At 35.6% G+C, this 22,256-nt stretch overlaps 4 protein-coding genes and 1 long non-coding RNA gene across 5 annotated transcripts; 3 read left to right on the top strand and 2 right to left on the bottom strand.

The window, feature by feature from the left end:
* Positions 1–58: 58 nt before the first annotated feature.
* LOC124442723 (importin subunit alpha-1-like) lies at positions 59–3,801 on the bottom strand. Its single transcript, XM_046993211.1, has 20 exons — positions 3,658–3,801; positions 3,510–3,554; positions 3,239–3,411; positions 3,109–3,156; positions 2,993–3,037; positions 2,828–2,913; positions 2,662–2,748; positions 2,464–2,555; positions 2,301–2,387; positions 2,108–2,215; positions 1,955–2,023; positions 1,824–1,880; positions 1,667–1,738; positions 1,500–1,553; positions 1,267–1,389; positions 1,123–1,194; positions 974–1,015; positions 686–743; positions 483–574; positions 59–401 (listed from the first exon to the last, which is right to left on the bottom strand). Exons 1-20 carry the CDS (start codon positions 3,724–3,726, stop codon positions 303–305), a joined length of 1,578 nt encoding a protein of 525 aa, XP_046849167.1. The 5' UTR covers positions 3,727–3,801; the 3' UTR covers positions 59–302.
* On the top strand, positions 862–1,822 carry LOC124442738. Its single transcript, XR_006947347.1, has 2 exons — positions 862–1,061; positions 1,357–1,822. It is a non-coding gene; the product is annotated as an uncharacterized LOC124442738 (long non-coding RNA).
* A 160-nt stretch (positions 3,802–3,961) lies between the features above and the next one.
* LOC124442726 (sperm-associated antigen 17-like) lies at positions 3,962–8,213 on the top strand. The gene is made up of 6 exons (XM_046993214.1): positions 3,962–4,200; positions 4,383–4,523; positions 4,597–4,806; positions 5,305–5,470; positions 7,326–7,687; positions 8,067–8,213. Exons 1-6 carry the CDS (start codon positions 4,114–4,116, stop codon positions 8,121–8,123), a joined length of 1,023 nt encoding a protein of 340 aa, XP_046849170.1. The 5' UTR covers positions 3,962–4,113; the 3' UTR covers positions 8,124–8,213.
* Positions 8,157–20,184, top strand: LOC124441053 (sperm-associated antigen 17-like). Its single transcript, XM_046991483.1, has 16 exons — positions 8,157–8,234; positions 8,764–9,003; positions 9,430–9,564; positions 10,636–10,939; positions 11,925–12,181; positions 12,767–13,057; positions 13,719–13,860; positions 13,950–13,991; positions 14,095–14,709; positions 15,263–15,398; positions 15,868–16,114; positions 16,438–16,749; positions 17,392–17,731; positions 18,710–18,931; positions 19,072–19,395; positions 19,701–20,184. Exons 1-16 carry the CDS (start codon positions 8,157–8,159, stop codon positions 19,967–19,969), a joined length of 3,954 nt encoding a protein of 1,317 aa, XP_046847439.1. The 3' UTR covers positions 19,970–20,184.
* LOC124442730 (beta-2 adrenergic receptor-like) lies at positions 19,943–21,736 on the bottom strand. Its single transcript, XM_046993219.1, has one exon. The coding sequence runs from the start codon at positions 21,649–21,651 to the stop codon at positions 20,716–20,718; it is 936 nt and encodes a 311-aa protein (XP_046849175.1). The 5' UTR covers positions 21,652–21,736; the 3' UTR covers positions 19,943–20,715.
* Between the last annotated feature and the right edge of the window lie 520 nt (positions 21,737–22,256).

Below are 22,256 nucleotides of genomic sequence, written 5' to 3'. Positions count from 1 at the left end.
ATTACACTTGGATGGGGGGGGGGGATATTCACAGAATATCTACATAAAGTACACAATGTAGATGATTTAACGTTTGCAATATTTGAATAAATCTTATAAGTAATTAACAAAAGTAATATTTATATAAATTGCCATTTTAACTGTCAGTAAAGTAAAGACATCATCATTATTCTAGTTTTGGTTTATACAGAAACAACACACTTCGTTTTTGCAAACATTTGCTCGCTATATACAATAACGTTCGTCGTCATTATTTATAATAAATAAATTATATAGTAGTTCTTTTTCAGGTGTAATTTTTTCTAGAAATGAAAACCAGTTTGAGGAATCGTTGGCTGACCAAATTGAAACATTGTTGAACCGTCGTCACCATTCTGGGGAACAACGACTAAATCTTCTTCCTGAAACGGAATGATACATTGTTTACTAAGACCTCCTATAGATATAAGTTAGGAATGGTGAATCCAATGTCGTTTTTATACCTCTAATTGAAAATATTTGTCTATTAGGTTTTGGGCCATTTGGAAAACTTGCTCGTTTTCGTGTTGTTGTAATTCTTCAAGTTTATCAAGACCTGTATTAAGGTAATGAGGATTGATTTACACATATGTTATATGTTGCAAACATTAAGAAATATGTTACAGATAAGTATAAATCATTTTGGTATCAAATAATACATAGGTACCTCCACATTCTTCGATTTTCAACGATACATCTTCTAACGAGCTCATATAGTCACTTTTCTAAAAATATCGCGATTTATTTTTTACGTAAATAATGCTCGAGATACTGCATAGCCGAAAAACAGTTGACATGCGAAGCGAACTGAACTGGTTTGTCGAAAATGGGAAAGTTGGGAAATTAACTGGCAGACATCTTACGATGCGTTGACTGTGAAACTTAAAAATAATTTTGTTTATATAGAAAACCACGACCATCGATATACACAAATCAGATATTGCAATACACTTACGTTGAGAATGTGGTTGAAAGCATCGAGCAAGACCAATACGACCTGTTGAGAAAGTAGAACATCGGATGATTATAATTATAAAGGCGAAGTATGTACCAAATATACGCGCCTGGTTGCTTAAATAATCTTGTAATTGTCTGTTGTCATACCTTTGGTTCTTTCACAGTCAATAACTTGCAGAGAAACGGTATAGCACCACATGCATTTACAAGGTATTCAATCTAATGCAATTATAATAATATTAAACATTTAGATTTGAAATTCTATAGTATTGCGCGCATGTATACAAATACCTGATCTAGATTGCTGCCCGATGTGTAATTTGTGATGACCCATACTGCTTCTTTCTGGCTTTTATAGTCACCTACATCCATTACGTGCAGAACAACAGGTAGAAGACCAGCGTCAATAACAGCCTTCGATTGCAAAGAAGAGTACATGATCAAATTCTTGGTACAAGGAAGGCATGAATAGCAGAAGGATTTATATAATGCTACAAAAAGGTAAGAGACATGATCTAACTCACCTGAATTTGCCTTTCATTACCCGCAGTGATGTTCGAAAGTGCCCAAGCTGCTTCCTGGAAATCAGTTGAAATTTTGCATTAAACTTAAAATGATACTCTCATAGTTACAACATATGGTTGCATCAGGTGAAATGACTCATATAAAGCCATTATTTTAGACAGAGTACCTTAACTAATGTGTTTTTCTTGTGTGTCAACAGTGCTTCAAAGTAATCCAATGCTTTAAGATCCAATACATGCTAATATTTTCGAGAAAAAAAGTAAGTATTAATCTGTTAGAGTTGTAATCATAATTCAACTTTTATAATTTCCATGGTTTCCAACCTGTGTTTGAGAATCATTTCCCGTAACAACATTACCAACGGCTCGTAAAGCAGGTGTCTAAGCAAGAGACAGAGAATATTTGATGAAATATTCCTTAAAATTATCAAATTCCTTATTTCATAAGAACAAACCACAATATTTAATTGGCCAGCCCCAAGTAAAGATACCAATCTTGGTAAAACATTCGCATTGATGACAGCCTAGGTGGTTGAACAAAAACATGTTAGCTTAAAGGGATAGATTGGAGTCTATTTTGTTAAATGATTCATCGAAAGTCATCACACCTGTATTTTTTCATTCGGACCATCAGTGAGATAAGACAATGCCCAACATGCATCAGCCATCACTTCAACATCATTGTAGTTTATAAGGTAAGCCAATGCTGGTAATAGCTAAATACATAGTATAACGTCATGACTCAGTGGGGATACCACTCCAGTAATTGTGTGAGTATATTGAGATCAGGTGCATTGATACCTCTTTCACAGCTTCGAATGGTGGTGGTGGGTTTTTATTGCGACAAAGATTCGAGACAGTCCATGTGACGTTTCTCAAATATGATGCCTGCATCAAGATGAAGTTAATGTTACATGTATAACTATTTCAGACTTATGCTACATTACAGCTTCTTCTTTCGTACCTGAACTCCATTCCTTTGCATCAGCTCTAGCAACTTAGCCACCACTCCATATTCCGGAGATAAAACTTTATCCCTCAAATTTGGTCCATCACCTTAAAAATACATATGTAGCTATATCTTACGGATCTACTTTATGATGCTTTCATCATGAAATTAGTTCATTTTAACCAAAAATTAAAAGACAGAGATAGATAATACCTGCAATGTTTCCTAAAGCCCAAACTGCCTGCTCTCTGACTTTTTCGTTTGGCGACAAGAGAAGTTGAACAAAGTGTGGCAAGGCACCTGGAAACACACTCTCAAAGTTAGTGTCTATGGTAGTCTTTAACACAGAATGTAAATTGGTTGTATAATTCATAAATACCCATATTAACCACCATCGTAGTCTGTTCTGAAGTGCCAGAAGCAATGTTCGTCAAAGCCCACGCAGCCTCGAATTGTATATCTGAGCTAGTGCATTATAAATAGAGCAAGATTTGCATTAACTGAATTTTTCATAACATGGAACTTGTAGCATTCGAATGCTTACTTTGGCCGTTTTAAGCATTCAATAAGTTTGGGTACAAGTCCAGCTCTAAAATTGGTACAAACCAGAAGTAAGTGAATTGAATTTAAATTACTATCGTTATGTCAGTAAATACATACTGAATAACATCATTAATTGGAGGATTACGTTCTCTTGATAGCATCTTTCTGTAAAAACAATTTTCCATCAGTAAAAAATGATTTAGATTACCGGCAAGTAGATAGTTTAAGTTAAGGTTTCGACACATGCCTCGTTGCTTGTACAGCTGTAAATGTTTGTTCTTGAGTGCTATCGGTTGACGAAAGTATATCATATACTTGTTTCGGTGCTAAAACATGAGAGCTGTTACTATTGGCGTTTTCTTGTAACGGCTCTGAAGCTACAACATTTCGTCGCTTTAATATTTGGTCATCGCGTTTCGACTAAACGAGATGGGAAAACTCATTAATAAACAAGTAAGAAATTACTTCACTTCACTTGATATATTTTGCGGATTTTTTTAAATATTCAAGACCACTACCTTTCTTAGCTCTATAGTAACTTCGTTTCTTCTTCTTCTACAGTCCTGTAAAAATATAATCAGAAATGTTTCTACCTGATGATACTTGGTCATTCGAAAATTAGTCCTTTTTTTCGACTGTGAATTAAATATATATCTGTCTTATTACTTCTTCTTTTCCGAGATTTTTGAAGCTCCGTATTCGGTTTGGAGTATTTTCCTTTCCAATCAAAGGCATCTCGATACAAAAAAAGTGTACAAATTTATCAAAAAGTCGATGAGATAAAGAGAAAATGACTCACAATAAATGAAAATGTATTAAATTTATAGTACCAAGACTTTAAACTTTGTCGAGCTGTTTGAACTAGCCTTGTGATTGGTGGAAAATTATTTTCAACCAATGAAATGATAACAGTTTCAACGGTTTGTTGCTGAGATGCATTTTATTGGTTGATTTCAAATTTAATTCCCGTGTCGTTTAAACGTACGTTGGCATTGCAGACTCAGCTGCTTTCTCCATGGAAACAAGAATACAAATATTCAAAACCATTATGGCGGGATAGTCTGGGAAGCATTTTTGACCATTTTTGATGATTCCTGCTTAACAGTTTAACTTTTACTAGGAATGTCGAAAGCGAAGCGAGGAAAGAGCGGTTCGGCTCATGATATCAATAAATGGGAGAGTGGCTTAGTGCAAGCGGAATTGAATGAGGTGAAAACGAAAACACGATGTCTGTTTCACCAAGTTGTACTTTTTGAAATCTTGTTCAAACTTCGTAGAGTTAAATATGAAATAGTCTATTTGCATAATTCACATGAAAACTAGTGGATTTAGTCTTCAAATTTATTATTTTTTGTTGCTTAAAAAGTATATATATGGTGGAATTTTTACAGGAAAGTTGGAAAACTTGCGTGTTTTTTCTCGTGTCAAACAAAGCAGAGGATAAAATTTTGGTGGATATTTCATCTGAAGTCATCAGCACCGGTCTAAGAAAGCTATTCACTGTTATTTCGAAAGAACAACTCTTTAAAGAGGTACTTGAGAAAGGAAGCAGTTATTACAAAGTATTAATAGTTTACTTTGAAAATTTTGTTTATATTTTGTCAGGTGAAGGAATTGGCTAAAGCAATCACTTCAGGTGGTGGTAAAGGAAAGAATGCAGTAAAGCTGCCTGAACATGCAGAAATATGTGAACAAGTGAAACCATTTATTGATCAAGGGGAAGAAATTCCAAGTAATTTACTTGCAAAGCTTCTGAAATTTAAGCTGCTTCAAATAAAGACCAAGGACATCGAAAGAAGAAACGAGATCGAGAAGGTATGATTGAATAGTAGAGAATATTTCAAATATGATACATTGTCTGAAACATTTTGTGAACATGATGTCATCAGATCAGGGAGACCTTTGTGGTAGAATTATTGTATGAGATGTTGAACTTGATCCCATGAAGTTGTGTTTTGAGTTTTTTGACTTTGCCATATGGCGATTGGCCTATTTGCTAATTTTGCTCAAATATACCATAATAATGATGTCACAGGATGTGATGACATCACAGAAAGTGATGACATCACAGAATGTGATGACATCATAGATCTTGACATTTGTTATAGCTCAATTTCTTTTCAAGTGGAATATAGATTTGCTATTGGTAATTTAGCATAATAAGGAACATGTTAAGTGTCTGCTTTGAAAATTTTTAAATGATCAAATTATGATTTGTTTATGAATAGAGTATATAAGAAATTGTTGAGAAAAATATCTGAAGGGATGAGGATTTTTCACCGTATTTATTTATGAAATGTTAACTTTTTGCAGAAGTTGAAAGCAGAAAGTGGCAAGAAAACATCTAAAAGTCCAGAAAAAAGAGCAAAATCACCAAAGAAAAAGGGTAAAAAGAATGAAGGTGAACAACCTCCTGCACCAAAAAAAGATACAAAATTAAAAAAACGTGGAGAAGTTGATGATACTTTCAAATCTATAGGTTAGTGATGGAAACATGTTACATTTGATTGATTATTTAAATTACCACCCTCCTTAACCACACCCATCTCACCCCCTTTACTACAGCTCTCTCACCCCCCTTAACTACACCCCTCTCACCCTTAAACTACACCCCTCTCACCTTCTAAACTACACCCCTCTCACCCCCTTAAGTACAACCTTCCTTCCTTAACTACACTCCTCCCACCTCCATTACTACAACCCTATCACCCTCCTTTTACTCAACACTTTTCCTATTACGATACTTATTTATTTCTTGATCATTTTTCCGACTTTACCGATCCCACCTGCTCATGAATCCTCATGATTTTGCCTATATTCCCACCTTCGTAATTAATTCTCCCACCTTTCGATGATTTTTCTCGATTGCTGATGATGATTTTTGATGCGATGATTTTGACGATGATTTCATGAGCTGATGAGATTTTTTCCGACGCGATGATTTTTCCGATGATGATTTTGACGCGATGATTGATTGATGATGATTTCGATTTGATGAGATTTTCTGATGATGATGATTTTTCCTGATTTTGATGATTTTCCGATTTCGGATGATTTCTCCGATGATTTTGACTTCTGATTTCGATGATTTTTCCGATTTCGATGATGAGCCTGATTTTGATTTTGATTTTGATGATTTTTCCCCGGATTTCGATGATGATTTCGACGCGATGATTTTTCCTGATTTCGATGATTTCCTGATGATTTTGATTTTTCGATTTCTGATGATTTTTCGATGATGATTTTTCCGATTTTGATGACTTTTTCCGATGATGATTTTTCGATGGGATGATTTTTCCGACGCGATGATTTTCGATTTCGATGAGATTTTCGACGCGATGATTTTCCGGATTTCGGATGATTCGATGGATGATTTCGCGATGATTGCTGATGATTTCTGATTTCTGATGATTTTCCGATGCGATGATTTTTCGACGCGATGATTTCTCGATTTTGATGATTTCGGATTGATTTTGATGATTTCCGATTTCGGATGATGATCGCTCTGATTTCGCGCGATGATTTTCTGATCGGATGATTTTCCTGATTCGCGATGATTTTCCGATTTGATGATTTTTCCGGATGCGATGAGATTTTTCGGATTTCGCGATGATTTTTCGATTTTGATTTCGACGGATGATTTTCCGATTTCGATGATTTCCTTTTCGATTTGATGATCGCCGATGCGATGATTTCGATTTTGATTGATTTCGGAGCGATGAGATTTTTCCACGCCGCGATGATTTGCCGATTTTGATGATTCTTTCGACGCGATGATCCGGATCGATGATCCGATTTTTGATGATTTTCGACGGATGATTCTTCGACGATGATTTTCGATTTTGATGATTCTCCGATGATGATTTTTTCCGATTTCGATGATCTCGATGCTGAGATTTTCCGATCTGATGATTTCCGATGATGTGATTTTTCCGATTTTTGATGATTGATGATTTGATGATTTTTTCCGGATTCGATGATTTGATTTCGATGAGATCCGATTTGATGATTTTGCCGATTGATATTTTTCCGAGTGGATGATCGATTTTGATGATTTTTGATTTGATGATTTTGATGATTTTTTTCCGATTTGATGATTGACTGATTTTGCGAGATTTTTCCTTTTGATGATTTACGCGGATGATTTCTGTTCGATTTCCTTCCTCCTCTACTACACCTCTACCACACTCCTTAGTGTTACTCTTCCTTCTGTCCTTTGCTAAACCCCTCTAACAATTCATTGCTACAACCTCCACCTTTCTTTGTCACATAAATAAATTCCGTTTTTATTGTATGCAATTTTCAATCATTGTTCCTACATTCTTTTGAAACAGACGACGAACCGGAAGATGACGACAGTCCGAAACATTACGTCATCATTCACGATTTTCCAAATGCGTCTACGCTTCAAGATCTTTCAAACATTGGTGTAAATGTCAACGCTTTGATAAAACTACAGCTTGATGAATATCAAAATGTACCAGCAAGTGATGATGTAAATGCCGAGGATAATGAAGTAGTGAATGAATCTGCTAAGGATGGAGAGGAACTTAAAAGATTCTGGGAAGAATCGGATCAGTTAGTACATAATGCACCAACAGGACACAAACTAAAAGATATTGCAAAATATGAAGTGACTGTTTCCAACAAACTGCTACCTTCGCAGGATATTGATGAAATTGACGAGGAAAGAAAGGTATTTATAATCTCATGGAATATCTGAAAGGTGGAACTACAACCAGCTCAATAGAATCCACGATTGTCTTTTTCAAACCTTCAAATCGCTTGACCAAATTCTTCCTTATCGTACATCAAACTCATCTCATACAATAAGCTAAATGCTGGGGGGTATCCTCTCGAATATATTGAGGGGGCTCTATGCCCTGTTACCTTTTTTCCTTTCTTTGATAGAAAAACCAACAATTTTAGCAGTACACCGACTTTTTCTCTTGATCGACTTTATACATATTTCACAAAGTTGGGGATGTCACCAACCCTCACACCGCCCCTTATGCTTGTTTCTGAGTTAACTTTCTAACTTATGAAAACAACAATTGTTGATTGTTTTATTTTAGACTGAAATCGGCACAATAGTTTTGAAGACATCGCCAATAAGTGTTACTCCATGTTAGATGATATGAAATCCTACCAAAATTTTCTCTGCTATGAAACTTATCCACGTTCCAGTTTATACACCAAGCATTAAGACACAGCAAGCCAGTCAAAGTCCATCACTACGGAAGGTATGAATGAACTTTTGATTGCTGGAGTGACATCGTTGGTATGAGTTAAACAGTTAGACCTCACGGTAATTCAAGTGAGAAAGGAGAAAATTAGTTGTTCTCTGGATCTTCAATAGTGATTCTGCACTAGTGTCTAGTCCTCACGGTGATTCAAGTGAGAAAGGAGAAAATTAGTTGTTCTCTGGATCTTCAATAGTGATTCTGCACTAGTGTCTAGTCCTCACGGTAATTCAAGTGAGAAAGGAGAAAATTAGTTGTTCTCTGGATCTTCAATAGTGATTCTGCACTAGTGTCTAGACCTCACGGTAATTCAAGTGAGAAAGGAGAAAATTAGTTTTTCTCTGGATCTTCAATAGTGATTCTGCACTAGTGTCTAGTCCTCACGGTAATCCAAGTAAAAGAAAAGAGAATTAGTTGTTCTCTGGATTTGAATAGTGATTCTGCACTAGTGTCTAGTCCTCACGGTAATTCAAGTAAAAGAGAAGAGAATTACTTGCACTCTGGGTCTGAATTAGTGACTATGCGCTAGTGTCTAGACTTCACGGTAATCCAAGTAAAAGAGAAGAGAATTAGTTATTCTCTGGATCTGAATAATGATTCTGCACTAGTGTCTAGTCCTCACAGTAATCCAAGCACTCGCCTCATTTTTGCTCCTGTAGATGATGCTGATACTGTTGGATTGGATAAACGTTATTATGATTATCTTACTGGTAGCGTTCCTGATGAAAGCATCAGTTCGTCTCTCATATTGCATTGTGTCATAGAACAGGTAATATGTTATGGAGAGGGGAGTATTTGGATTGTAATCTTTGAATGCGGATAACCTACATTATAATCTTAAGATGAGAGGTAATATTACATGGTTTTTAATCTTAGGATAAGAACTGCACGAATTATAGTGTTAGGATAAGAATCAAATGGATTAGAATGTTAGAATAAGAAATACATAAAAAATTGTCTGAGATTGAGGATTACACGGATTGTAATCTTAGGATAAGGATTAAATGGGTTATAATGTTAGGATGAGGAATACATAAAAAATTGTCTGAGATTGAGGATTACACGGATTGTAATCTTAGGATAAGGATTACATAAATCATAGTTTGAGGTTGGGAATTACATGCGTAAGTTATAATGTGAGGATTGCGTTGCTTTAAATTGTAGGATGAGAATTACTTTTTGTGTTGTTTTGCAGGTAGTTGCTACAGTGGATGAAACCAATCCTTTGGATGAAATAACCAAACCAAGGGAGGATGGCGACCATTGTGATTTGGCTGATTATATCAATGCAAGAATTGCTGAACTTTCTTTGACTAAGGATGAGAAAAAGGTACGTAACAATGCAGTTATATAATATATTAATCCTAACACGCTTTTTTTAATATGCACATGAAAAACATGTGAACTGCCATCCAGCAAACTGCTATAGTGGCGAGAATCTCTCGTCCATACGAAGTTTAAAAGAGATTTGACTCGTCTCCAATCCCTGTGGGCTTGGTAGCTCAACAGGTAGAGCGGCGGACTAGTGTCCCGAAGGTGTGAGTTCAAATTTTGTCAAAGTCACAATGCAGTTAGTTTAGCTATTTAGGGATTTTAACATGGCCTTTAGTGGATCGTAGGTTATGTAAAATACATGATAGAAATTAACTTAAACGTACTTCCAAAGATTATAATCTAACCAATCAACGAGCTGCTGTACTTTAGCCATGCTAATGCTGGATCCGTCTTTTCTTTGAAAGATTTTGGAAACCGCTTCCTGCGTTTCTCATGGTAAATAAACAAGTGCAAATTTCATTAACTGTATTTATTTTTTTGAATGTTTCGGTTGAGACAATCTAAAACAATAGGTCAATTTTTTAAACTCGAATGGCAATTTTTTAAACCCGAATGTTTTGCTAACTGTTCATAACCTCAGTATTAACACATCAAATTAAACTACAAAAGGAGCTCTATCATAAAATGAAATCAGGAAAATGTGCAAAATTTGCTAGATGTTACATTTCCCCCCTCTAAGTAATTGGTGACTTAAATGGTGGCAAAAATTTCAAGCTATATCTAGCACGGAGATATTTAAGTTTTACCATACAATTAGTAGACATATAGCTTATTACAATAAACCTAAAAGTTTTATAGCTGTTAGGATTTTTGGCCTATTTTAGGTAGGCTGCCCCCTTTAACAGTCTATTACTTTGAAAACTGAAAACCATCCTTCAACCGTTCTTTATCCTGCTTTAGACACATTGAAAACTGTTATTTTTTAGGCGACATCATATACGACTGTTGTATCTATCTACGCTCTAACATGAATTTACTTTAAATTTTTGTTTCTTAATTTTCTTTTGTTTTTTTTTTGTCAGTACAACAACGTATAATATATCATTTTTCTTTTGCTTTTTCGCAGGAGATTCTAGATATGAATTGTGATAAAAAACAAAGCTCAAACACAAACGTTCCTGAAGTGTTGAATCATCATGATCTTATATCTCATCGTCTACATTATCTTGACGATATCTCAGTTATGGACAGCATAAATGTTGAACGTTCCATCATCGAGACACTTCGCCTTCGTTTTCTCAATTTATTTCCCGAGAGAAGTGTCACTGAAACGATGGAGAGAAAAGCGAGATTCCATCAATTTATACAACATTGTGCTTTCCCTAGCGAGGAAAATCTTTCATATCTTTTGAAAAAATACACTTTTGAAGGTACGTTGCTGATAGATAGGTAACATGTTTGTAAATGTAGATCGTCCAGGTTGCGGAGTCTTGAGAAGGACTGTTTTTGTTGTTGTTGACTGACGTTTCGACAACCTTAGCGGTAGTCATCTTTAGAGTCAAGGAGATGACTACCGCTAAGGTTGTCAAAACATCAGTTACATAAACGAACAGCCTCATACAATTTATCAAAGATGTCGAAGAAACGGAACAATGACTATACACAATTGACACACACACATTTCCTGTGCACACAATACGGCTAACCTGACGTTTACTCCTCATTTGACTCTGAAGATGACCACCGCTAAGGTTGTCGAAACGTCAGTCAACAACAACAAAAACAGTCCATCTCAGGACTTTACCAACCTGGACGATCTACATCTACAAACATGCAACGATACTCCCGGGCTCAAACCATTTACTTTAAATATTTGTTGTTAGCAACTGTGGAAAATCATTGCTCTGTATCAGGGGTCTCCAAACTATGGCCCGCGGGCCAGAAGCGACCCGTTGGGCCTCTCAATCCGACCCGCAGAGACACTTAAGAAAAAATAATATTATTATTAAACAAAATAAACTTTGTGCAGAAAGTTCACGTTATGTCGCAAGCCAACTAGCAAGAGTGGCTTACGTCAATTTTTGTCCCAACTTCATACTTCCGTTTCAAGCACATTGCAAAATTTAAAAAGCTGAAGGATAACGGGGAAATTTTTTATATTCTTCGGCCCTCAACATGCTGGATGAAAGTTCATGTGGCCCTCTGGCTGTAAAGTTTGGAGACCCCTGCTCTTTATCAATATGATGTATGTTTTTCTAAGCTAAATCGCATGAAACTTTTAATAAAACAATATCTAAAATCTTGATAACACAAATATTTTCTTTGCAAAGTTCTGATCTTCAAATGGTTTTTAAGGCAATATATAGTTTAACTACGATGCTATCTGATTTTAAAACATTCTTATTGCCATTTCAGCTGTACCTTTAAAAACTCTAAATGACAAAGGAAACATTGTTTATCCAAATCCCGACTGCAGTAAAACTTCATCCTATCTTAATCCTTGGGATGATCCGTATTCTGATCTCACCAAGTACTTTATTGCACGTGATCAAGGTTTGATTACCAATGACGTAGACATAGCATCGGTTTCTGCTGCCGTTGATCTCGTGTCATATAGGAATCTGGATGAATGGTGCTTTGTGGAAGAATACGATAAAGCAACGTTACCTCAGGTGAAAATTAAAGAAATTGTTTCAGCTTTTGTTGTATTGCAAGCTCAAGAACTTCCCCATTCTATATTTTTTCTCTTTTATGTCACACACATTCAATAATAGATATGTTCTGTTGAACTCGTGTCTTGAATCACGTTGATTCTCATTGCTGTAAGATCAAGTACTGTGTCCCTAAATGTCCCTTTGATCCATTTATCATCTTCTGCATTCATTTATTCACGTCTTACATTTAAATATTTGACTGGCAATAGAAGATAAACAGGCTAGCTACTCTATGCCGATTACATGGAGCAATTTCATTCCAGTTTGAGCTACCCACGCATGCGTAATTGCGTACCTATTGCTAATGATGACGACAACACCTGGTCTAAACACTGGGCTGAAATTAACCATATAATCACACAAAATTTCAGCCCGGTCAACCTGACTAAAATTCAGCCCGGCTAGAATTGCTCCATGTAATCGGCCCCTTGCTCCCAGTATGTAAATGTTAATTAATTACAAATAGTTACCATCATTGACCAATCAGCGCACCCGTTGTTTTGTTCATTTTCTGATGTCGCATATAAAATATTTTTAAAATAGATTTTACATGAAGTTCTTCACTTACGTCCACATGTTCATACCTATTACCACCGTCACGATGACACGTTATTGTTGATATGTCACAACGCTGTGATGGCGACTGACCTTCATAATAGAGACTCCTGGAACGTACGATTGTTGTCAAATGTCGGATTTAGAAACTACCTGGAAAATATTAGTTGTTTGATACAAGAATGGAGTTCCAAACAAGAGATGGTGGAAACAGAAGAAAGCATCCCTACACCTACATCGGTTATTCCCACTCCAGAACCTTCCTTAACTGAAGTCAAGGTATGAGAGGTTTGTTATATGTTTGTAGATGTAGATCGTCCAGGTTAGTAAACCATTTAATTTATTAGAGTTTTTTTATATCAAACACTTTATTACGAGGCCGAAATAATTTTGTCATTGATTCGACAGCAGGATGGTGGGACCTTTCTAGACTTGGTAATATTTTGGGGGCACCCCTCTTAGGCTTGGTTATATTGGGGGAAACCCCTCCCAGCCTTGGTTATATTGGAAGAAAGCCATCACAGGCTTGGTGAGATTGAGGAAAACCCCTCCAAGGTTTGGTTATATTGGGGGATCTACTCCCATGTTTGGTTATATTAGGGGAAACCCCTCCTAGGCTTGGTTATACGTGACATCCCTCCTAGGCATTGTTATGGCAGATGCAAGAAGATGCAATTTTTTCCACAAACTTTAAATGTACAAGAAATTACGTGAAAGCAACAGTGATTTCTGTTTTATGAAGCACATTTCGGAAAAGCATCTCCTAGTCAAGACATAAGTCTATAAGTGTGGCTGACTTTAAGAAAACAAACTCTGACGTAGAACGATAACACCCAAAATATCGTCCCTGAATCTAGTTCAAACAAGAGCACCCACCAACAAAATCATCCACATCCTTGCTGGACAGTGTCATTAAGAAAAAAGGGTCTAAATCTTCTAGGTAAAAAGTCGTTATGGTCTCCAAACCAGAGCAGAAGTTGCAGCAATGAAGGCCGAAGAAGAAGACAGCAAGGGAAAGAAAAAAGGACGGAAAAGCAAGTCTCCAAAACTTGCAAAGAAAAGTGCTGAAAAGTGGAGAGCAGGTAGCGTACAATTTATACACTTTACGCTATCTTAAGAATTGGTCTATGTATAGTTAATTATTATCTTACATCTCATCTTTGTATTTTAGCTAGTCAGAACAAGGCTAGACCAGTCTCGGTTTCTACTCCAAGTAAAATCTTTCATCTCATCTTTGTATATTAGCTAGTCAGAACAAGGCTAGATCATCGGTTTCTACTCCTGGTAAAATCTTACATCTCATCTTTGTATTTTAGCTAGTCAGAACAAGGCTAGACCAGTGTCGGTTTCTACTCCCAGTAAAAATACAAAAAGTAGCAAAGCTAGACTTGTTGATGAAAACGATGATCTACCGACGATTAACAACGAAGAACAGGAAGACGACTACGAGTTGCTAGGTTACGATGTCGGTGACAATTTAATGCACGTGACTGGAGACCAGTCCTCGATGTTTCCACGCGATGGTGGTGAAATTCGTGTGGAGAAGATAGAATATTTGAGAGGATCGCGCTGTGTTTCCATTTCCGTGTACAAAGATGGAAATATACTGAAATTACATTTTCTTGAACCAATTGAGGAAACACTACCCGAAGAAGACAAATTGCTTGAAAATGCTGAAAAATGTTCAGGCGTGGTATCCACCGAACGATTAAATTCTTTAAATGAATTAAAGGAGGAAGGCATTGAGAAGAGTGAGTTTGAAGCCAATGAAAAGATGACGTCATTATGTGATGTCACTCCATCTGTCTTCTGTGAGCATGCGTCGTTTGTTGCACAACTCAATGACGGCATGGTGATCACGTGTAGCGGTTTTGGAAGTTCAGGTCAATCACCTAAATTAAAGGATGTATTGAATGAGAGCTCTGTGTCAGGTGATGGATTTAATTATCTTATGTTGATGTTAGGTAGATAATCTTAGGTAGATAATCTTAAGTAGATAATCTTAGGTAGATAATCTTAGGTAGATAATCTTAGGTAGATAATCTTAAGTAGATAATCTTAGGTAGATAATCTTAGGTAGATAATCTTAAGTAGATAATCTTATGTTGATAATCTTAAGCAGATAATCTTAGGTAAATTATCTTATGTTGATAATCTTATGTTGATAATCTTAGATAGATAATTTTATGTTGATAATCTGATGATAATGACCCTGAAGTTGACTACCACTAAGGTTGTCGAAACGTCAGTCAACAACAACAAAAACAGTCCTTCTAAGGACTATACTAACATGGACGATCTACATCCACAAACATGTAACCATACTCCCTGGTTCAAACTATTTACTTTAATGACAATCTTATGATGATAGTCTAATGTTGATAATATTATGTTGATAATCTTATGCTGACAATCTTATGTTGATAATCTTATGTTAATAAGTGTCGTTGCCTTTTCCACACAAAGATGTTATTGATAGTGTAGGTGTTCCAGGTGAAGCCAGTCCACCTCCACCTAAAGCTTCCTCACCCAAATCTCGCAAAAAGAACGATGAAGAAGCGAGGCGTCTTGAAGAAATGAGACTAGCTGAAGAGAAACGATTGGCTGAAGAGCAAACCAGGTATTTTTTAGTTAATTATTGACATTACGTGCTGTGTTTCTACTGTTGTGTTGTTCACATGTTTAAACATGAATTTTCCTTGTAATGTAACTCACATGTTTAAACATATGAATGCTTCCACTTGTACAAATTTTTCCACTTAAAGATATCAGCTATATAAACATACTTATCAATGCTTCCACTTATAGGAATTTTCCTTGTTAAAGTAGCTCATAACTTTATCCTTTATTGATGCTTCCACTTTCTGAGGTTCCTACTTACTTTGATTTTCTTCACTTGAACTTGAACATTTATGTTGACGACACGACCAAACACTTTAACTCTCTTTGTGATGGGAAGAAACATTGTTAAGCAGCTCATATATACTTCATGTATCATTGTTTGTTCTCGTGGTTTGTCAGTATTTTTACGTTTTATTTGTTTTTTTATTCTTTGAATAAATTCTTCATTAAAAATATCGTTATTCTAGAAAACTTCGTGATTTACAAGAATCACTAAAGAAACCGTTTCAAGAAATCTTTGTCAGTTGCCCGGATGGCCTACATGTGTCCTATCGTAATGACGAAAATTACACTAGCGCCCAGGACTCTGGTGGTGTTGTCGTACGTCAACGATATCCTTTCAAGTCACGTGGCTTACACGAAACCGAGGCTGTGCGTCGAGTTGCCATGCTCGAGGCATCGCGATCAATAATGACAGATGGCTCTGTTATTAAGGTATTTGATTGCTGGATTCTTAGTTCGACGGAATGACTTGACGAGAAATGATTTGGTTTTATTTATTGATTTTCATAAAATGCAAAAGAAATGTGTCAACTGTCAATTGTATTATCAAATTATTTTGTGATGTCTTTCTATTTCTTTTTAAATTCATTGTTTACACGGGATTTCTTCATTAGACAGCAAAAATACTGCCAATAAATAAAATCTAAAGAATTGTTAGAAACATCGGAGACTAGTATTCAGCATGATATATGTATCTGGATTGTTACCCAAAGATTTAAGCATGACGTCACGCGTGAACGATGTTTATATTACAGATTATGCTGGATGATTCAGTTGAAATTCTTTATCCGGATGGTTCTATAAGCAGATGTTCTGTTTTTCAAGTGCAATCCAACGATGACGATGCAACACTCGAACCCAGTATTCTCCCGAAGAAACTTAAAGGCGAAATAATGATGTCATTGCCAGATGATGTTGACGACCAAGTACATGAAAGTACGAAGCTGAGCGCGCAATGGATGACGGTAACATGTGATGGTCAGCGGTTTTTACAAAACGATGGTGGTAGCCAATGTTTAGGAAATTACGTGAAACAATCTCTAGCGACATGTCCAGATACACGACAGGTAATTATGTTCAGGACCGTCTCGAGAACGTTAATCGGGGGGGGGGGTGTATATTTATATACCTAATTTTGGTCGACTGGTTTCTTTTGAATGTGAATTACTTAATTCCTTAGGTGAATTGCTTTCAAAAGAAATCAGTAGGCACATCTGAATACATGAATAAAACACCCCCACCCCCATTAACTATCCACTGATGGCCCTGATTATGTTGTAGAAGCCTTGAAAATAACATTTTAAATGGCTACTTTTAGTTTTTCTTTTGTTTGAGACGATTTTTATTGTTCTGACATATTGCTTTTTTCTTACGAAAACATAATTATCATTTACATGTAAGCTCCATATGATGGAAGCAGAAATTCTATTGCTATTACTAAAAAGTTAAATAAAATAAAGAACAAGAAAGGCTTGCTTTTTACCGCTACATATTTTTCTTGTTGTTAAGTTTACTAAAGTTGCATGATGATATGAACGATACATGTTGTAATTTGACAAAAAACTGCTTCATATTTGTTGTGCAAGAGCAAAATCTGTGGCTACTGCTGTTTTGATATCTCTAAGAGCAACCATTAATTTTATTTATTACTTGTCTATTCAAGTTTGACATAAATTTTCTTCTTGAGTGTTTTTATAAAAATTGCTTAGATTTACAAAACGAGGGAAGATAAAGTCATCAAAGTTATTCGACCTGACGGCACTCAAGTCGTAGAGCATTCGGACGGCACTCGTATTACTACGTTTTACGATATAACACGAGTAGAGTTGCAACCTCCGAATGCAGAAACTGGCGAAGAGGCTGAGTACGAGTCACGTGTTACCACATATGTCAAGGTGGAATGTGAGGGTTTTGCAACCGTTACCATGGAGACAGAATATGGTTCATGTCGAACGTTGTTTGGTAACGGTAGCTCCATACACACGATGACGAATGGTGAAAGTGTTATTGATATATATGATGGTTCTAGGATCTTGTGTGATAGTAAAGGTATGTTGTTAAGAAGTGATAGTTATAGGGGTACACATAAGGACATTAACTTAAAGTGTTGTTGATATATATGATGGTTCTAGGATCTTGTGTGATAGTAAAGGTATGTTGTTAAGAAGTGATAGTTATAGGGGTACACATAAGGACATTAAAGTAAAGTGATGTTGATATATATGATGGTTCTAGGATCTTGTGTGATAGTAAAGGTATGTTGTTAAGAAGTGATAGTTATAGGGTACATAAGGACATTAACGTAAAGTGTTGTTGATATATATGATGGTTCTAGGATCTTGTGTGATAGTAAAGGTATGTTGTTAAGAAGTGATAGTTATAGGGTACACATAAGACATTAACGTAAAGTGTTGTTGATATATATGATGGTTCTAGGATCTTGTGTGATAGTAAAGGTATGTTGTTAAGAAGTGATAGTTATAGGGGTACACATAAGGACATTAACGTAAAGTGTTGTTGATATATATGATGGTTCTAGGATCTTGTGTGATAGTAAAGGTATGTTGTAAAGAAGTGATAGTTATAGGGGTACACATAAGGACATTAACGTAAATTGTTGTTGATATATATGATGGTTCTAGGATCTTGTGTGATAGTAAAGGTATGTTGTTAAGAAGTGATAGTTATAGGGTACACATAAGGACATTAAAGTAAAGTGATGTTGATATATATGATGGTTCTAGGATCTTGTGTGATAGTAAAGGTATGTTGTTAAGAAGTGATAGTTATAGGGGTACACATAAGGACATTGAAGTAAAGTGTTGTTGATATATATGATGGTTCTAGGATCTTGTGTGATAGTAAAGGTATGTTGTTAAGAAGTGATAGTTATAGGGGTACACATAAGGACATGAGTTGATTTATAAGGAGGGTTAACAATCTTTAAATTATTTTCAATTCTTAAAATAATCTTATCTAAAGCAAGAGAGGAAAATCAAAGTAAAGTGTTGTTACTTTATGTTTTAGGTAACGTTTCCTACTTTCCTCGCGACTTAAATGAAGTTCATCATGATCATGGTTGTGATGACGTCAATTCTGTCAGGAATCGTCAGGGGGGTGCTTATTATCTACGCACTACGTCACAACATTGCTGTGATCATAAGGACAACTGTGGAAATACATTCTCTGTGTTTAGTAATGGTGATATAAAAGTTGATAAAGTCAATACTATAGATACAACAGAAAAAGGTGAGACACCATTAACGTAACTCTACAACTTGAGTTTTTCTTTTAAATACCAATCATTCATTAAGTTTTTCAAATAACATTTTCTTCGAATCATATGACAGAGTTATAACACATATTCGATTTTGTTGTTATTTCTATAGCAGACATTTTACCCGTCCCACGATTCTTTGTGATGCGTCGTGATGGTACTGGGTTTGAATTGTTACGTCATCAAGACGTTGACGAATACTTGAAAGCTGCTGAAGATAACGTTGCTACGGCTGTTTTAAGAACTCCTGTTGAAGGTTTACCAAACGTCACCGGGGTTACTGTACTAAAACCTTTCTCAGGAGGAGAAGGAAGAAAATGGCTAAAATACAAGGATGAAAGTAATCTTGTTCCGCTTGCTTTACGGGAAAGAGACTTCACGCAGTTTCCACCGATAGAAAAAAAGAAAGATGGACCAAAATTTGGTACCAATGCAGGTGGTCTTTATTTCATTGTTATATTGATGTTTCATTTGAATTTTGGTCCAAAATTTGGTACCAATGCAGGTGGTCTTTATTTCATTGTTTTATTGATGTTTCATTTGACTTTTTGGTATTTTGAGATCGTTTTTTGATAAATCGATAGTTTAGTTTCAGGTTGGCAATGTTAAGGGTTTGCAGGTGTATTACAGAGATATCAACGTTCATACCTGTGGGTGTGTTGCAGGGTTAAAATGGTTCAATTTAGGGGATGGCACCAGTTATTATCCTATTTTTCCCGCTCATTTTTCTTCTTGTTTCAGGTTGTGGACTAGTCATTGGCAACATGAGAAAGCCCGTTGATGTAAAACCATTATTAACTTGTCCCAAAGTCTTGGTTTTGCGTCATTTTGTTCAATATGAGCCTTCAGACATCGTATATCGCGAGACTATTTCATCGGCATTCCGTCAATATGGCGAGTACGTGACAAAACTTCAACTTCAGTGCGATAACTGTCTGCCGAAGGAGTCACGTGACACGGAAGAAATAAAAAGAGCAAATGGATTGGTTGAAAAGGTAAGCATTTTTTAATCATAAAGCGGTTATATTATCATACGAGACTGCTTCTATATTTTTATTACATCAAGAAATATATCATAGTATTACTTATAGTGTAACTATAGAAAAATTTTAAGATGACAACAGTAAAGATTGTTGTCAAATTATCAAATTTTATTTATAATGACGTTAATGTTACTCACTAATCATATCATAGGTGCATGAATAAAAGTCAAGATGGAAATGCATATTTTTCTACAAATCTATAACTATTTTATACGACTCATTTAAAGTTATATTTTGTACTGCACTGAGCTTTGATTTCTACAAGGATCTCCTAAAGTGAATGTGCATCAGTGAATTCATTTGTTTTTTGAACTATGTTTTCCACCAGGTGCAAGAACTTTAATAATAGTTAGGGTAGTAGAGTTTAATGATAGTCATGTTCAGCATTTATGAAGTTCAGAATCTCCGAGAGTGATGGAGTTGAGATCTTTCTCTAAACCCCTATTTTAGTTAGACACATGTTTTTAGAGAAGTAAAATCATGCAAGGCTCCTTTAAGAAAAAACTTTGGGGTCTCTGTTACAGACCTTTAAAGTTGAGAACAGTTTAGAAAATCTGCCTGGCAGATATTTAAAATCATAACTTCCTATTTCCTCAAGAGAAGCGTTAAGCCTCGCATTTTATCTTGGCCCAAGAGAGACAGTTATCATTAGATTTTTATCGTGTTATGCTAAAATGTTCTTTTCCGTTTCTTTTTATTCTTTTTTCTATTGATTACCCAGATAAATTGCAACATTGCGCAAACATTTGTTTAAAAGATCTTCTGTATTTCTTATCTCGTATTCCATAAATGAAAGCATTTGTAATGGAGTTTGTTGCAGCCAGAAGCGAAGTTCCTACGCGAACTTTTAGAGGGATACAGCCAGGATTGCAAATGACAAGCTCGATAAAACCTATCACAGGAAACGGTGTTACACAGAATAAAAAACAACCAAAAACGACACGGATTGTTTTGAAGAGTTTCATTTGTCGTGAAAAGTTTTTTCTTGAGGTCAAATCATCTGTATACGTTGAATTATTTGTTTGTGATAATAAAGCTTGTGCTGCTATTTTTTGACCTTGACTTCGAGCAATTTGTACAGTTTTCACATTAAAAACGATCGTAACACCAAGTGGAACAAAGAAAAAGAAAAAAGTACCAACTGAAGCAGCTATTTGGTCGACATCACATATGAATGGCCCATTGCTAGGTCTCGATGTGAAAAATGTCATAAGAAAATGAAGAAAGCCAGTGATCCATACTGAAACCAAAGCCATAGACACCTTTCTTTGGGTGACAATTTGAGGATACTTTAAGGGTAATGCAATACAAATGTAACGATCAATTGTGAGCATCATGAGATTCACCAGAGAAAGCGATATACTTGCGCACCAAATGGAAAAGAATAATTCGCAAGATGGGCCTGTTTTTTCCATCAAAACGAGTGTATTTTTTGCGATAACTATCGGGAAAGCTATCCCACAAACGACAAGATCCGACAAAGCCAAATTAATAACAAAATAACTGGTCGTGTTTTTATCTTTATTCCAACGAACATTGTGCCATATCACCAAAATGTTTCCTGTAACTCCAATTATTATAAACAATGATTCAAATGCTATTAGAAATATCACAAGAGTTTGTGGTATTGGGTTATTTGTAGAATTCATTGTTCTTTTTCATCAGTTTTTAGTCTCGTTTGTAAGAGATTCCTTGGATGTAATAAGAACAACAGCTTTCGTATCAACCTAAGTAGTCCAATGCTAATATTGAACTGCGTTCTTCATGACAACGTTAACACCAGATGTGTTTATAAAACTTTATTTAGATGAAAGTTTATTAGCTGACATTGACATAACAAATTCATTTACGATAGTTTGATAAAGCAGTCATTACGATATGTTAAATATAATTGCTTAAAAACGTAATCATTTCTATTTTATGAGTGTTTCAGTTACAAATATAAAGATCAATGATGAAAAATAAATGTGTTGTAAGAAAGAGAAGTGGCGCTGGGAATAGTTCTATGTTATTTAGATAACTATGAAAAAAGGATATTCTTTAAAAGTTTACTACTGTGTCATAATGTGGAGGCACTTTCAATAATTTCGTCACAGAGTGCATTGTCTCAGGTTAAATTACGATATTGCAAACCCCCTGTGGCCTTTTTTATTGAAAATACATTAAAGGAAAACACGATTTTCTGTTTTTATTATTATAAATAACGAAATATTTCATCAACATTTTCTTTAGTTATTGCTAGCGAACGCCGGCT

Source organism: Xenia sp. Carnegie-2017, unplaced genomic scaffold (genome assembly GCF_021976095.1).
Source record: "Xenia sp. Carnegie-2017 unplaced genomic scaffold, XeniaSp_v1 HiC_scaffold_20, whole genome shotgun sequence".
NCBI lineage: Eukaryota > Metazoa > Cnidaria > Anthozoa > Malacalcyonacea > Xeniidae > Xenia > Xenia sp. Carnegie-2017.
Note: the sequence above shows the minus strand (reverse complement) of the source record. Positions and strands in the feature narration are given on the sequence as shown.

Coding starts and splice junctions, on each gene's coding strand:
- LOC124442723 (XM_046993211.1), bottom strand. CDS start 3,726: ATGCCTTTGATTGGAAAGGAAAATACTCCAAACCGAATACGGAGCTTC. Junction 1,554..1,666: donor AGAAAAACACATTAGTTAAG/GTACTCTGTCTA, acceptor ACTGATTTCCAG/GAAGCAGCTTGGGCACTTTC. Junction 1,390..1,499: donor GTAATGAAAGGCAAATTCAG/GTGAGTTAGATC, acceptor TTGCAATCGAAG/GCTGTTATTGACGCTGGTCT.
- LOC124442726 (XM_046993214.1), top strand. CDS start 4,114: ATGTCGAAAGCGAAGCGAGGAAAGAGCGGTTCGGCTCATGATATCAAT. Junction 4,807..5,304: donor GAAGAAACGAGATCGAGAAG/GTATGATTGAAT, acceptor AACTTTTTGCAG/AAGTTGAAAGCAGAAAGTGG. Junction 7,688..8,066: donor AAATTGACGAGGAAAGAAAG/GTATTTATAATC, acceptor GTTTTATTTTAG/ACTGAAATCGGCACAATAGT.
- LOC124441053 (XM_046991483.1), top strand. CDS start 8,157: ATGAAACTTATCCACGTTCCAGTTTATACACCAAGCATTAAGACACAG. Junction 10,940..11,924: donor GAAAAAATACACTTTTGAAG/GTACGTTGCTGA, acceptor TTGCCATTTCAG/CTGTACCTTTAAAAACTCTA. Junction 15,399..15,867: donor TTGGCTGAAGAGCAAACCAG/GTATTTTTTAGT, acceptor TCGTTATTCTAG/AAAACTTCGTGATTTACAAG.
- LOC124442730 (XM_046993219.1), bottom strand. CDS start 21,651: ATGAATTCTACAAATAACCCAATACCACAAACTCTTGTGATATTTCTA.